Source organism: Lepisosteus oculatus, chromosome 13 (genome assembly GCF_040954835.1).
Source record: "Lepisosteus oculatus isolate fLepOcu1 chromosome 13, fLepOcu1.hap2, whole genome shotgun sequence".
Classification (NCBI taxonomy): Eukaryota; Metazoa; Chordata; class Actinopteri; order Semionotiformes; family Lepisosteidae; genus Lepisosteus; species Lepisosteus oculatus.
This window is the reverse complement of record NC_090708.1, coordinates 19,559,793-19,575,622: the sequence shown is the minus strand read 5'-3', so window position 1 is coordinate 19,575,622 and position 15,830 is coordinate 19,559,793. Positions and strand designations below refer to the sequence as shown.

General features: G+C 39.5%; 1 protein-coding gene across 2 annotated transcripts; it reads left to right on the top strand.

The window, feature by feature from the left end:
- The first annotated feature begins 789 nt into the window (after positions 1-789).
- On the top strand, positions 790-12,914 carry cldn15lb (claudin 15-like b). Of its 2 annotated transcripts, XM_006637967.3 has the most exons (6): positions 790-929; positions 1,858-2,124; positions 10,241-10,405; positions 11,044-11,125; positions 11,349-11,459; positions 12,631-12,914. In XM_006637967.3, exons 2-6 carry the CDS (start codon positions 1,905-1,907, stop codon positions 12,716-12,718), a joined length of 666 nt encoding a protein of 221 aa, XP_006638030.2. In that variant the 5' UTR covers positions 790-929; positions 1,858-1,904; the 3' UTR covers positions 12,719-12,914. The 2 variants fall into 2 exon arrangements, with proteins under 2 accessions (XP_006638030.2, XP_015217054.1); XM_015361568.2 differs by lacking the exons at positions 790-929; positions 1,858-2,124 and adding an exon at positions 6,352-6,750.
- Positions 12,915-15,830: the final 2,916 nt, after the last annotated feature.

Below are 15,830 nucleotides of genomic sequence, written 5' to 3'. Positions count from 1 at the left end.
CGAGATGTCAAATCTCAGATCACTGCTTTCCTTTGGCTTCCTGATCTTCACCCACAGTCAGGATTGTCAACTTCCCAGTCAACCTCACTACTCCAGACCTTCCAGTCAGCCCTACTGCTCCAGGCCTCCCAGTCAGCCTCACTGCTCCCAGCTGCTCAGTCAGCCTCACTGCTGCAGGCCTCCCAGTCAGCCTGCTGCTCCAGGCCTCCCAGTCAGCCTCACTGCTCCAGGCCTCCCAGTCAGCCTCACTGCTCCCAGCTGCCCAGTCAGCCTCACTGCTGCAGGCCTCCCAGTCAGCTTTACTGGTGAAGAAATCCAGGTCCTGCAGTTAGGTTTCAGCCTGTCATTCTGACTGTAGCAGTGCACAACAACTGGCTGTGGCATGACTCTAACACTCAACCACCTTAAGATAAGTTTACTCCAAAGATAAACAACCACAGTTGCAGTGGCATTTTAATGTATTAATGTAACAACCCTTATATTATTTAATGTGGCACTTGTGTAGCAAGCTGTGCAGATATTATGTATAATTATAAAACATTCACCATCTAATCAGTTTTTTCTGGTTTCAATCAAAAAGGTACAAGTTAATGTATTTCAACAGCCTGGGTTAAGGTTCTGAGTGCAACATCACACAGCATCTTGAATAATGTTTTTTAAAGGTGGCCATTGAGTTTCCTTTCAAATTAACGACTCAAAAGAGGAGGGGAGGGAGACCGTCAGAGGTATAGAGGCACATGGTCAGTTGTCCCAGCTGGTAAATCTGAAGAGTTCACTGGCCCTCCAGAGATCATGAAATATTTGCTCAGAGGGATCAGAGGCATCGCTGCAGAATTCACTATCGACATCTGACTGTTCCAGCTTTGATGGTTGTGTCACTCCTTAGCATTCTACTTTTCAAGCTGGTTCTACTATAATTACTTGCACAGGTAAGTATTAAACATCTTTAAATTATTTTCTTCTTGCTTGATATTGTCTTTTTTCTACATTAAATAAACTGGTTAAAGTAAATAAAGTGTTCCAGGTGTTCAAAGTGATGCCAAGAGATTGATTCCGCTCTATATTAAGCAGTTCAAGACATTTAGAAGGGTTTTACTGAAAACATTTAATGTATATACTGTAGCACTGAGAATATTTTTCACAAGGATTTTTATAATGAATCCACACGTTTTTATTTTAAAATAACAGGGGACATGGTACATTTGACATATAACACAGGAGCAAGTAAAGTTGTTTTTAGGAAGACTATTTTTTTATATCGAAAAGCTGTCCAAAGTACATATACTATATAAACAAATTGTCTGTGTCAGTTTTCTGCTTTCAAAATTATACACACATAACACATTAATACTTAGCTGAATACGTTTCAGAAAAGGCTTCTTGTCATTTGTAGGATTAGAGTTAAAATTGGAATAGTTAAGCTTAACTATGTTCAGGTATATAGACACAGATACAGGCTCTCCTTTTGTAATGGATGGATGTTAACTCACACAACTACAGAAGAGTCGATTCTTCTGTTGAAACAGTTTCACCTGTGCAACATACTGTAGAGCCTGTGGGAGCAGTTTCACAGTATTGGACTCAGTCTGGGTACCTCATCATTGCAACTGATATCTAAAAATGTTCAAGCCTCTGTCACTCAAGCAAGGGAACACATCGTTCATTTGTGGGCCTGGGGGTTCCTGCACAGAGCAGGTGCTTGATAATCTGGGCAGTGCCCTTCTGCCAGGACTGGAATGTGTATCTTCTTCTCAAAACCAATAGAACCCACCTACTGTACAGTGGTAGTGTGTCCCATAGTTCCAATGGGTGCAGTGCATCATCTCACCCTCACTGTGCAGCCTGTCGTCTCCACAGGATCTCCCCCAAACGCTTGAGCTGCGCCACTGAGAACGTATGAGCTCATGGCTGTGGTGGCACTTCAGATCCTTGGGCTGGTCATGGGATTGCTGGGCTGGATCCTGGACACTGTCGCTACCAGCTCGCAGACCTGGAAGGTGTCCACCAAGGTCGACTCTGTGATCACGGCCAACTGGGTGTTTGAGGGCCTGTGGATGCAATGTGCTGCTACTGCACTGGGGTCCATCCAGTGCAAGAAGTTCCCCACTGTGCTGGGCTTGGATGGTAAGTGCCTACACACTCACACCTTTTGCAACCTCCTAAGAAAGGCATTTCCCTGCTTTTATTAAACAAATGTTTCACTTCTATTTTCAATACAAGCTGGGTGATGCATTGCTGTGCTTGTGATACATAATAAAGTCAAGGGTAACTGTCAGTTTTACAAAATGATTTAATTAGCATGATTCTTGACAGTATGTGAGCTGAGTATCATTCTCAAAACATCATGTTCTGTGTAACATTCTCAGAAGTCTTCCTTTGAAAATTCTACCTCTTTGGTATGAATATGAGTGGCAAAAATTCTGACTTAAAGATAAAGTTTACTGGGAAGACTGTTCATTAAATGTGTTGCATGAATGATAATGTATGGAACAAACCACCCGGTGGCCAAAATATTAGGACCCCTTGGCAAGTGAACTGATTGACTGGGTAAGGAAAGAAATGAGTGATGGTTGTCTTGAGGAGTGAGACTGACTTCCATCGCATTCGTCCACAGACCTCAGTCCTCCTGACAGCCGGTGGAGCTATGGAAATGTGCAGTTCAATCACCTTTCCTCTTACCAAAGCTTCAGCTGAATCATTGGTAATGTTAATTAAAATAGGTTGGGAAAATTCCACTGTTGGGAAAATAGGGTGTGAATTTCCACTACTCCTATCAGGGATATGCCTCTGTCTCCCCAGGTGTAAAAGTAATAAACTCAGAAAATCTTTTTCTCACCTGCAATCTCACTCTCAAACAATGTAAAATAACTCCCTTATCTCCGGAATTACTGCTGTATTGTCTGCTTTGTTCCTGATCTTTGTCTGTTTTTGGTTTTGTATTGTTGTGTTGGATGTGACGCTGTTAAACAAATTTACGTTGAATTGAATTGATTTGATTTGAATTGAATTGATGGGTGTATCCTGTCTTGTTCCCCTTTCTTGCTGGGATGGGCTCCAGCTTCCCCACAACCCTGTGTTGGATAAAGTGGTTGGAAAATCAATGGATTACTTGAATGGAATGGAATATCATTGTGCTGGAAAGACAGGCTTGGCGGGAGCTACTGATATTTCAGAATTTGGTGGAACAAACCACATGTCCTGCACAAGCTCAACATGTTATTGTTAATGTGCCCTTCCTCACATATGGGCCAGTAAGTAAATGAGCTCATTTGTGAGATGACTTGGATGCCAGTGTGAGGCATCAAAGTTACAGATGAGGATACAGTGTGTCTGAGAAAGATGTTCTCTACTGAACCATTCTATCAAATGCCCTTTCCAGTAAGCTGTTGTTGTTTCCTTATCTACTGGACTCTCCAAGGTTTCAGAGGGCAATTTGCACTTTGTATTTTTAATATTTCAAAGAGAAATTAAATCCTAGGTTTTAATAGTTTTGTGGTTGACAATATTTATATGTATTGAGACATGCGGTTTTAGAAACTGACATTGAATGTGTTAAACTGATTGTCCCATAGTTTCCAAACAAACGAGGGTTCATGTGGGTTTTTGCAGGGTGCTCTGGCTACCTCACTGTTTATTATTATTATTTTTAAGTTTCAACAGTGCCTTCTGTCCCAAAGGATCAAAAAGTGCTTTTAGTCTCAGATAGATCACCATTACTGGTGTGGAAATGTGCCACCTACAGGTCTACCAACACCGCTTGGAGAACTTTGGTTTCCCTTTGTAATCTCCCGTCCCATTACTGACAATGTTCTTGTTATTCTTTATTATTATTGTTATTCTTTGCTTCTGAAATCTGACAAGATGACAGAGTGGTAACACTTCTAATAGAACATGGTAGATATACACAGTTTGTATTTATGGCCATTTGGTTTTAGGTTACATTATTTTAAAAAAGCATAAACCAGTCCAAGTGTTATAATCAAGGGTTTAAAATGTGTTGTTTTCAGAATTAATTATTAGAACTATATTATTTTAACAAGTTTTCTAATAACTAGTAATATTTTTTTTTCTTGAGTTATGCTTTTAAAATTAGAAGCTTCTTTTGGAAAAACAATTTGATTATTTTTAATCCTGTTATTTTATAGCAAAATAAAATTACCAAAGTTGGGTAATTCAGGAATTTTCTACTGCTACAAATGTGATTACCAGAACATTAGTAAAACATTTACTAAGTTCAGCAAGAGCAGCAGTGGAGTTGAACTCAGAGTTGAGGATATATCCATGCATTATAACTTTCAGTAGGAACACTGTCTGTACTGTATTATTTCAAATATTCCACAAACTGGGAAGAGACAGGCAAATAACATTTTGGTGACTCCTGAGTGGGTTGGCATAAATTGAAAAATCCAAAACGCTGCTTAAAAAGAATAGGGTCACCTCACATTAGTTTAGATTAAGTGATGATGCTTTTTTTCAGCAAAGCAAAAACTTGACAGGCGGGAAGTAGATTAATTTCAAAGCATGTTTTTCTTTATCATGAAAGTGTGCCAACCAGTGTTTCACAGTGCAGTTTTGACTGAGGTAACACTGGTATTCCCAGCATTGTTGTGGCTGTTTGGGCTGAAATCATGATTACATGTATGGCAGATTCCCAAATTCTGTCTCATCTGAACAGTGTCAACTCCCTCTCTCTATTGCCCTGTGATTCATGTTGCTCACTCTCACAAACATGGCTACAGTTTCTGAGTCCCCTGAAGCTTGAGGGTAAAACTGCCAATAAACTGATTGCATATTACACATCCAGCTGTAAATGGACTCTATCTGAAAAACATAGATATCCTATTACTTGCTAACTCTAGAGAGAGTGTTTGGGTTTCTCTCCAGCAGGTGTGCTGTCTTTTCAGACTTTTCATCCCATTTTAAGTATTTAAGCCAGTAGGTTTTAGGCCATTTTGAAGTGGTGCAGTTTTCATCTGCGACCTGGATGCACACTGGTGGTTCCTGTGCTTGTCACCTCATTCATTCAAATAGATGCATGGCCTGGGATTTCACTTGTGCTTGTCACTTACTGGTTTCCATAGGATATTTAAAGAGCTGATCGTCAGATTTCCATTCATTTTATTATAATGTGTCACCCAGGCTCTTTCACTACAGTATCCACCCCTCCTAGTGTCACAATGGAAGTGAAAGAGTAACAGAGTCATTATTATATGTTATAGCCAACCTCTACTGTTACATAATTGGACTTCAGTTACAAAGGCCTCATCCAGACACAGGCTGAACCACCCCTAAATTTTACACAAGGGCCCAAGGGTTCTGGACCATGGAGGAGTGGGAGCCTATCCCTACAAGCAACAGGCACAAGGCAGGATACACCCTTGATGCGATGCCAGTCTATTGCAGGGAAGATACACTCACATCCAGGGCAATTGTTCCAGAAGCCAATGAACCTACCAGTATGCCTGTGGACTGTGAGAGGAAACCAGATCACCTGGATGGAAATCCACACAAAAATGGGGAGAACGTACAGCTCCATGCAGATAGCAACCCCAGAACTGACCCAGGACCTCAGCGCTGCCAGACACCGTGCCACCACTGTATAACCATACCCTTTCTGCAACACACAACTAGGAATTGAACTTATCTGGCCTCATCCATTGGTTTAAAATTGGGAAGCATTGATTCACTTGAATGCCACCTGCTTTTGCAGGCTCCACTACGCAGAAATACATAAACATCTTGTGATATCTAGCTCAGCTAGAAACTTCAGAAAAGCTAAGGTATGGACTATTGATCCCGTGAATTTTTGAGAAGCTTGGTTCCCTTTGTGCACTCAACAGATCATCCACTGTTCCTTTGAAGTTATTAAATATTTCCCATAGCTCTCAGCACTTTCTCCCTGTTTGCTTTTACCTTGTAAAAAAAAACCTGGTGTTTCTTGTTGAATCTGGGCGGATACTGTCAGTACAGAACCTGTAGTGATCAAGACCCACAATATTGTGAACTGGCAAAGCATTGAGCAATTTTAGCCTTTTAGCATGTGCAATCCCGTTTATGTCTTAACTGGTTGCTGACGAGATTTCACATTCTAAGTATCAGTTTCCAAAAAAGGGTATATGTGTGAGTTTGTGTTTGTATCTATGAGGTGAAAAAGGGACCTTGGCCTCCCCAGCTTCCTTGTTTTAGTTTATTCAAAAGTAAATAATGTAAAAAGGATGTTGTCATCAACTTTCGCCATAAAATATACAACCTCTTCATAAAGATCAGTCAAGGCCATGACGCTGAAGCCACTCCTTGTAAAATGAAAGGGGAGGAGAGACTCTTATAATTTTATAGCTTCAGAGCAAAGAGCGCAGTTACAGTACAGTTACAGGCCGGACATCAGAGCTTAAGGACACAGGGAAAGGACAGTGGGAGCATCTTGAGCTGTGGATTTCTCCCTCTATTTTTTTTCATCAAATATTTGTGTACCTGTCTGAGCTCTCCTTTTTAGTCTTTTTTTTTCAAAATTTGAAATATTGTGGACAGCGATCATGTCAACCGCATTAGAGCTGTCGGGGTTCTTGCTCTGTATAGCATGCTGGCTCCTCACCGGAGTCAGTCTGTCCAACGACTACTGGAAAGTGTCCTCGTACGCTGGCAGCGCCAACATCTTCAACAAGCAGTACGAAAACCTCTGGATGGCTTGTGTTGAGGACAGCACAAGCGTCAAGAACTGCAGGGACTTCATGTCAATGATGACTTTGCCTGGTGGGTATCCTGAGCACAAGGCCAAGCGCTCGTGTCTGTAATTGTTCAAGAGCAGCAGAGGAGGTAGAACCTTCATTTGCTTTTCTAGACAGTCCTTTGTGTATTAACAGAAACAAGGAGGTACCATAAAAAAAATTCAGCATACCAAGCTGAGGAGCCGTGTTTCTTGATGTTGCTCTACTGGGCGATCTTTTAAATATGGCACACACAAGAATGGAAAAAAACAACAACATTTGTCTTCAATAGACACAGAATGGTTTGGCAAAGGAATGATGCAGCCTTATAAAATCCATCTTGGGAGTTGAACTCAACAATTTTTCTTTCAGGTATAAGGTGGCAATATGGCGAACAGAAAGTTTGCCAAGCCTTTGGGTGTTAGTTCTCAGTTTCACTTCCTTCTGTCTTTATGACTGGGTGAGGCAGCTTCTGGTAGAGAGATATGCAAACCCACCCAAGATCGGGCTCTCAAAGAAAAGTGCTATTGAGTTTGTCTCACTCCTTGCTTTTATTTCACAGCTCCTTTACCCCAGCTCGTGTTGAGTCCCGGTGATCCACAATGAATTTAGGAAACAACAAGAAATCTTAATATTGACTTATTCAATATTGTACCACTACAATTTTTGCAATTAAAGCATTCATTGATCATTTTTTCTTTTAAAGCCTGTCGGCAACGTATAAACTTCCATTCCACCAGTCAGTAGGACACCATCTAGACTTGCCACTATAAATCTTTCTGTAATCCTGAGAAAGGCAGAATTAAAACTTGGAAAGTGCTTTATCTTTCGGGTAACAAACAGGGTCAGTTCTTCATCTGATTTTGTAAATGTTATGACAAACACTGCACTACTTATAATGCCACTTTTGACAATGCCATTCTTCTAATGTTGTAGACTTGTTGAGCCGATTAACAGTGAAATGTTGGATAACAGACATGTATTGTAAACCTGTTTTGGAGTGAAGATGTGCAATGAAGTCGATAGCACTTAGATAACGGTAGAAAGCTGAAGTTTATTTTAGCAACCCAAGGGTCTTTCATTTGCAAGGTAGTATGAAATACATGAAGCTTTTTAAAACCTTTATTTACCAAACAAACCTGTTCATTTTCTCAGTATCTGCTGAATATTTTGAGGATGTGTTAATTTGTGGATTGCTAATATCTTAATACATTTCTATTAAGTTTCTGTGAAAGTTGTAGCCACTACAACTCCATCCATGATATCTGATACACACTACAACCTCACAGAAACAGCAAAATAATGTGTGATTTAATAACACAATAATGTGCTTCATTGACAAGTATTTGTTAAGATTGCAGTTTGCAGTGAAAAATCCATGCATTCAGACTTTGATGATAATAATAACTCATTGATCATAATACAACATGTTTTATTTAGGACTTTTTGAAGTAATGTTTAAATTTAACATTTCAAAGTAAGGCAAAAGTGAAATATATATGACACCTTTTCAGAGTAATTGGCGGGACTGGAGCTACCAAGAATTTTCATGAGTGAAATATATATCGATGATAAAATGGAAGCTTTGTTAATGCTGTGGTAAGGTAGCCAGCAAGCTTTAAAAGTTGACTTTGGGTTCTTCCTACAGTGGATAGATAAAATTTGTTTTTGTTCAAAGCTTTTAAAAAATGTGAGTAAGAGAAAAGGAGATAAATGTTTAAATCTTTGATTAGATGTGCATTTTAAACAGCTTATGGATGTTTGCCTCTTATGCCTTCAGGCACACAGGGGCAGCAACATCACTTTGCTGTTAACGTAACATTGGGTTTTTACAGGAAACGGTTGTCAGCCTCGTGCCCAACCTCCAACATGGAGGACTTGGCGCCCACTGTGAGACACAGACCCACTGCCCTGAGATTATGAGTGTCATGCTCTACCAGCAGAGCTAGCCAGGGCACTTAAACAGCTTATTAAAAGCTAAAACATTAGTTTTGATAAGTATGTCCCAAAAACAATATAGGATACTTAAATTTTAAGTGTGTACAATTTAGGAACTTATGACATACAGATGTAATGTTTTAAATCTCATGTTACATTCAGGTGCTCCTGGCTAGAGAGAGAAAATATATTTTTTTGAAGAAGCCCTTTCTTTCTGACATTGCAGAATGATGACAGGATAAGCAAATATCAGTTTCATAGCACCTGCCTTATGTAATTTGTTCAAATATATTTTTATTTTGCTGGTGTTGTCAGCCAAAGCAACGTGCATTGGCACCCATTTATGCAGCTGGGCATTGTACTGAAACACTGGTCTAAGGCCCTAGTTTAAAGGTACAACAGAGGTGTACCCCACCTGGGATTTGAAATCACACCCTGCAGTACCCCCTAGAATGAGCCCTCAAAGCCTCCTATAGTTATATCATCTCCACAGTGTGGTGTAAGGCAGAATACTGTGATCCATTTTTAACTAGCAGTTACCTAAAGTGCACTGCTGCCTTTGTTTTATGAGATTGACTTACAGTATTACTATGAGAAACTAAATTAATTGAGTTTTTCCCATGGACCATAAAGTGCAGTTCCAGGAAAGACAAGGTGCCTTACATTGCTCTGCCAATGTCTGAGATCCTGGAAACTGAAGCTTTTATGACAGAGGTGTCTGTGGACATAGGGCACCAGTGAATGGTTTTTGCTACCCACGTGTGATGGCCATGCAGTACTTAGAACTCTGAGTAATTCAGTTAATGAATTCTGAGGGCTCAGTTTAATACAGTCTTGACATAGACCTGCAGGGCAACACCCTGCATATAATTGTGTCTTTATCTGTGTCTGCTAACATGGATCTGCATCTTCCCTGGGTGTGAAGTAGTGTGGGAAAAAAACTGGCAATTTATTTTTTCTTAAATTATTTTCTTTTTATTTTTGTTGTTTATTAGAGGGTATGGCTATGCTCCATAAATAGGTTTAGTTACAACGAAGGTCTGTCACTTGGCCTGAATGCAATTCCTTTATGGAATCTCTGAATAGCACTGCTTTTGGGGGTGATGCCTACAAAGCAGGTAAAGCCAGGTTAGCAGGTAATTGTTCTTTGAATTCTTTAAATTGAATCCTTTCCGTTGGATTTGGAATTAATCAGAATTAGTCAAAAAGGGATTTTTTTAAAGAGTTTGCTCCACTCAAAGTGCTGATGTGATGCTTTTATTCCATAATTTAGAAATATCCTTGTTAACAAGAATTAGTTTGAAAAACAAAAAAACATGCAGTGCCACTCTGTATAACTTTGACAAATGTACATGGCCTCTAACACACAAAAACAAGATTTTCAAGCATTTCACCTGCGATAGGACATTGGTCCATGTTTAAGGAATTGGTGAAAAAACACTAAGCAAAAAGACTGTAAGCATAAAAAAGGTACATTAATGTAGTGTCAGTCCGATGCAACTACCACGTTATCCAAATAGACCCACCCAAATGCTCCCTGTAGGCTAAGCAGTTCCACTCATCTTTGTTGTCTTTTACTTTGGCTGTCTTGTTTTCAGCTTATATCCAGGGATGCCGGGCGCTGATGATCATTTCTCTGGTCCTGGGTCTGGTTGCTGTAATCGTGTCAATGATGGGACTGAAGTGCACCAAGATTGGCAGTTCCAGCGAACAAGCCAAGGGAAAGATTGCTTTGGTGGGGGGAAGTCTCTTCATAACTGCAGGTGAGCAGCAGCCATTTGCCCTAAGCTGAGAACCTAGACCTGCACACAATGTACTTTAGAATCAGAAGTGACAGCTATGGGTGCCTGTCGGGTCTGTCAATCTATTCCCACCCAGCCATGAGCATATCACTACATACTGTATAAACCTAAGGAGATCTGCACATTTACACCCTGTGTGTTCATGAATGTATCTGGACATGCGGTACCACGTTCTATGCTGGTACTATAATATTTAAGTGTTAAAGTTACAGTTAAACAGTTAAAATCTCATGAAGTTTCTATTGGTGACCAACAAAGGAATAAATATATAATCTTTCATGTGACCTCAAAAGTTCGAGTTATTCACAAATTTGTGAGTCCGCAAAACGGTGCCTTCGTTAGCCTGCTCTAAATCGTACTGCTGTTCTATTCCTAGTTCAACTCATTGCATCTAGACTATTTAAGTCTTATATTGTTAAGGTATTTTTGGAATTAAAGAATGGAAGATAAACACAGTTGGGATGTAAGGATTTCCAAACCAGAGACTAATTTCAGGACAGTCTTTTAAGAAATTAACTTATTAACAGCCACACACAAGAATCACATCATTTAAGCTGTGAATTACGTTCTAAAAATGACTTTTTTGACTCTTCATCTAGGTTTGACTTGTTTGGTGGCTACGTCATGGTATGCCTCCCAGGTTGTTAAAGAGTTCTATGACCCCTTCTATGGAGGCACTAAGTAAGTTTCTGAGGCTTTATCTATTTACTATTTACCTATTTCATTTACTTGTCTTTCAGTACTTCATTAATTTACATGAATGAATTGATTTATTTGGTTGTATATTTCTCATAGACAGAGCTTACAAATTTCATAGCTACATTTAAGCCCTGTAGCAGACTCAGACTATGATTTTTAATATCCTAGACATTTCTCGAACAGTACCTTTTTTCTCTGCCTGCAGGTTTGAGCTGGGGGCAGGACTCTACATAGGCTGGGGTGGTGCCTGTTTGGGTATCCTGGGAGGCGCATTTCTTTGCTGTTCCTGCCGAAGAGGAACCACAGTTTCTAAAAGGTGAGCCACACCTCCTTACCTTAGTCAGAGGACTGGTCACTGCCAATATCAGCAGTGACTAACTGTAGTTCTGGAGGCCTATAACAACGCAGGCCATCAAATCCTACAGATGTATCGTCTGCACCACTTTTACTACCTTGAGGTGTGATCTTGTAAGATTTCAGAAGCTCAGCAAGACTGGGTGTGGTTGGTACATGGGTGTTGACCTCCAAGGATTACTAGGTTGCTGCTGTAACTGTTAGGACCAGTAGGTGGTACCAGCACTCCTCTTTCTGGATCAAATTTTCCAACCCAATGCTACAGGACGATGATTTTGGATACAGTGCTGTAGGAGTCACTGTCCTTAAGTTGGGATGTTATAATTATAATAATAATAATTGCTTACACTTATAGAGTACTTTTCTGGACACTCCACTCAAAGCGCTTTACAGGTAATGGGGACTCCCCTCCACCACCACCAATGTGCAGCATCCACCTGGATGATGCGACAGCAGCCATAGTGCGCCAGAACGTTCACCTCACATCAGCTATCAGTGGGGAGGAGAGCAGAGTGATGAAGCCAATTCAGAGAGGGAGTTCATAGATTAGGAGGCCATGATTGGTAAGGGCCAATGAGAAATTTGGCCAGGACACCATCCGAAGGACAGGGCTGTTAACAGTATAGTGTCCCTGTCACTATACTGGGGCATTAGGACCCACATGGACCACAGGCCTGCTGGCCCCACTAACACTTCTTCCAGCAGCAACCTTAGTTTTTCCCAGGAGGTCTCCCGTCCAGGTACTGACCAGGCTCACACCTGCTTAGCTTCAGTGGGTTGCTAGTTGTGAGTTGCAGGGTGATATGTCTGCTGGATATGTTAAACCAAGGCCCTGACTGCTTGGTCATTAAAGATCCCAGGGCACTGTTTGTAAAGTACAAACCCTAATGTCCTGGCTAAATTTTACTTTATTTAAATTTAGCTGAATTTAGCAAGCCATGTATTCAATTAATTCCAGGTTATTTACGAGACATGTGAATGTTATGATATGTCCCAGGTTGATTTTTCCACTAACCTATTTAATAGTGCCTGTGTTTTCTTTATGTGTTTGAATGCTTTATAAAGTGCTGTTACTATTGCGGAGTTTACTTGTGTCTCAAGCACTGGTTTTGTCTTGTGTTGTGTTCCTGCAGGGGATATGACTACTCAATTGCAGGTCAAAATGCCCAGAAGATCTACAAGACCTCCCAACCTTCCGAAGTTTCTAAAGCCTATGTTTAGTCTGTTGTCTTTCAGCCTTGTTCCTTATCGTGTCGCTTTCTTACTTTTTGTTACACTTTTGACATTTTTTGTGAGGGGGGAGTGGGGGGATAATCACCAGCATTTAAAAGAAATAATTTCAACTACAAATTACAGAAACACAATGTACTAATTTCTTGGCTGTGTGTGAACCTTTCAATAAAATTTAATTAAGTTATCAGATGTGTCATATTTTTACCTCATATAAGACATCATGCCAGTACAGAAGCCACTTTAGAAGCTTAAATAAACTAGCTGAAGTCATAAGTAATATAAGCATTTATAACTAGTATCTAGATTAGCAAAGAGCACCCCGAGAGTTCTCAGCATCACGTGACCTGGTGGAAACCACTATTGTAAACTGCAAAATAAAATATAATCACAGCTTGGAGTTTTTGTACATCATTCCAGGAATTAAATATTCCCGGTCTTCTAGTTGTTCTCTAGTATGTCTAATTCAAGTCTTGTAATAGTTTTTCTTCTAACGTGAAAGAGGTATTGCTCCTATCCGCGCCTTGGTTACTCATTACTGCTGTTCCCAGGTAATCGTCTGATGTCATCTCGCCTCCTGAAACTTTTCAAAGGGACGGAGAATGCTATTTTTCTTAAGAATAGTGAATAGATCTCTAAAGCAATTAAGGTTTTAAATGTGTTCTCATCAGTCTCAGGACTGTCTTTGAATATTGACAAGTGTGATATGTTTTCTCTTAAGGATTCTAGTTTAGATGCAATAATGAATATACCTGTAAAGAAAGTGGTTAATTATCTGGGTATTATAATCTGTAAAGACCAAGGTGAAAGATGTAAATTGAACTTTACACCTATTTTAGATAAAACTAAAAAAAGATTCCAGTCTTGGTTAATGAGGAACCTATCGTTAGCAGGTTGCATTCTACAGTCGAAAGCAGAGGGTATCTCTCGCTTTGTGTATGCTTCGCTTTCACTGAATGTTCCTTCACATCTTATTGATGATTTTGACAAACTATTATATAACTTTATTTGGAAAAATAAACCTCATTATGTTAGAATATACCTCCTGAGTAAACCTAAAAATCAGGGTGGCAGGAATGTTAGACTTTTATATGTCAAATGTAACATTTTAAATTAATTGGATTAGGAAATATATTAATAATAAATACAATTTGGAATCTTATTCCAAACATGATTTTTCAGAATGTTGGGGATATTAAACATTAAAATGTAACTTTGATATAAAAAAATCCCAATTAAACTATCTAATTTTTCATAAGCAGGTGTTATTATATTAATTAATAATAATTGCTTACACTTATATAGCACTTTTCTGGACACTCCACTCAAAGCACTTTACAGGTAATGGGGGTCTCCCCTCCACCACCACCAATTTGCAGCATCCACCACAGATCAGCTATTAGTGGGGAGAAGAGCAGAGAGTAATGAAGCCGATTCATAGATGGGGATTATTAGGAGGCCATGATTGGTAAGTGCCAATGGGAAATTTGGCCAGGACACCAGGGTTACACCCCTACTCTTTTCAAGAAACGACCTGGGATTTTTAATGAGTCAGGACCTCAGTTTTACATCTCATCCAAAGGACGGCACCTATTTATAGTATAGCGTTCCCATCACTATACTGGGGCATTAGGAACCACATGGACCACAGGGTGAGCATCCCCTACTGGCCCCACTAACACCTCTTCCAGCAGCAACCTTAGTTTTTCCCAGGAGGTTTCTTATCCAGGTACTGACCAGGCTCACACCTGCTTAGCTTCAGTGGGTTGCCAGTTGTGAGTTGCAGGGTGATATGGCTGCTGGACTTTATTATACAAACAATTTTTCACCACATACATATTATATTTGGAATAATAAAGACATTAAGTATAAAAATAAAGGCTTTTTTTTTACAGACTTGGTATAACAACAAAATGTATTTAGTGGCTCAACTGTTGAATGAAGACGGTAGATTGTTTACTTATCCTGAATTCCTGGAGAGATTTCAGTTCCCTGTTAGCCCTAAGGAATATGCAATTTTTTTTGATGCCATTCCGGAAGGTGTAGTGAAGTTGTTAAAAACAAATCAAAGCGCTATTAGGACTGACTTCCTTTCTGGTCTTAAAACTGATTTATTCTTGGATGGTGTGGAAATAAAGGATAAGAAATGTAATAATACGCATATAAGAAATATTTGTAAACCCCATTTTTTGTCCATCCTTGTTTATCTTTTTGGAATGTAATGTTAGAAAATATAAATTGGAAATTAGTTTGGATAACTCCTGCTAGATATTGTATTACAAATAAAGTTAAAGATATATCGTTTAAAATTGTTCATAAGTATTTTCCATTACATTAGTGCTCTCTAAATTTAAGCATGAGCAGGATGATATGTGTGTTTTTTGTTTGGCTGAAGGGGAATCTTTGGTGCATTTATTTCTGATCCTATGGTTGTATTTGTATTTGTAAATTCTTTACACGTTTAATAAAAAATGTAAAAAAGGGGACGGAGACTACCGCGTTGAACACCTATTACAGTGTAGTGCCCCCTTGTGGTCAATATGTACTATATCATTGCACATACTGTAATTCAAGCAATCAGGATGTATAGTTACAAAATTAACATCAAATCAAATCAAAGTTTATTTATCAAATGGTCAAAAATACAGCGTGCAGCATTAGTTGCTGGCAATGAAATGTCTTTTCCGCAAGCTCACAAAATCACAAGAATCACAGAAATCACAAAAAATCACAAAAGCACAAAAATCACAAAATTGAGGTTATGAAAATAATTTTACATAATAATAGATATAATAGAAATTGAATAATATATACAAGTAGTGCAGTTATGCTGAATACAATAAAAACTGTGTGTCCATGTAGCCATTACAGGTGATTTGCTGAAGGAGCTGCAGGTGGCTATTTAGCAGTCTTATTGCCTGGAGGTAGAATCTGTTCCGTAGTCTGTTGGACTTGGACTGAATGCTTTGGTAACGTTTACCAGACGGTAGGAGGGAAAACAGTTTGTGACTGGGATTACTGGGGTCCTTGAGAATGGACCTGGCCTTCTTCAGACATCTAGCTGAGTAGATATCCTGGATGTTTGGTAGCTCACAGCCGGTAA

Bases quoted from the DNA above. Each gene is read 5' to 3' on its own strand.
- cldn15lb (XM_006637967.3), top strand. From the start codon at position 1,905: ATGGCTGTGGTGGCACTTCAGATCCTTGGGCTGGTCATGGGATTGCTG. The intron at 10,406-11,043 runs GTGAGCAGCAGC...CTCTTCATCTAG, and splicing joins AAGTCTCTTCATAACTGCAG to GTTTGACTTGTTTGGTGGCT. The intron at 11,126-11,348 runs GTAAGTTTCTGA...CTCTGCCTGCAG, and splicing joins CCCTTCTATGGAGGCACTAA to GTTTGAGCTGGGGGCAGGAC.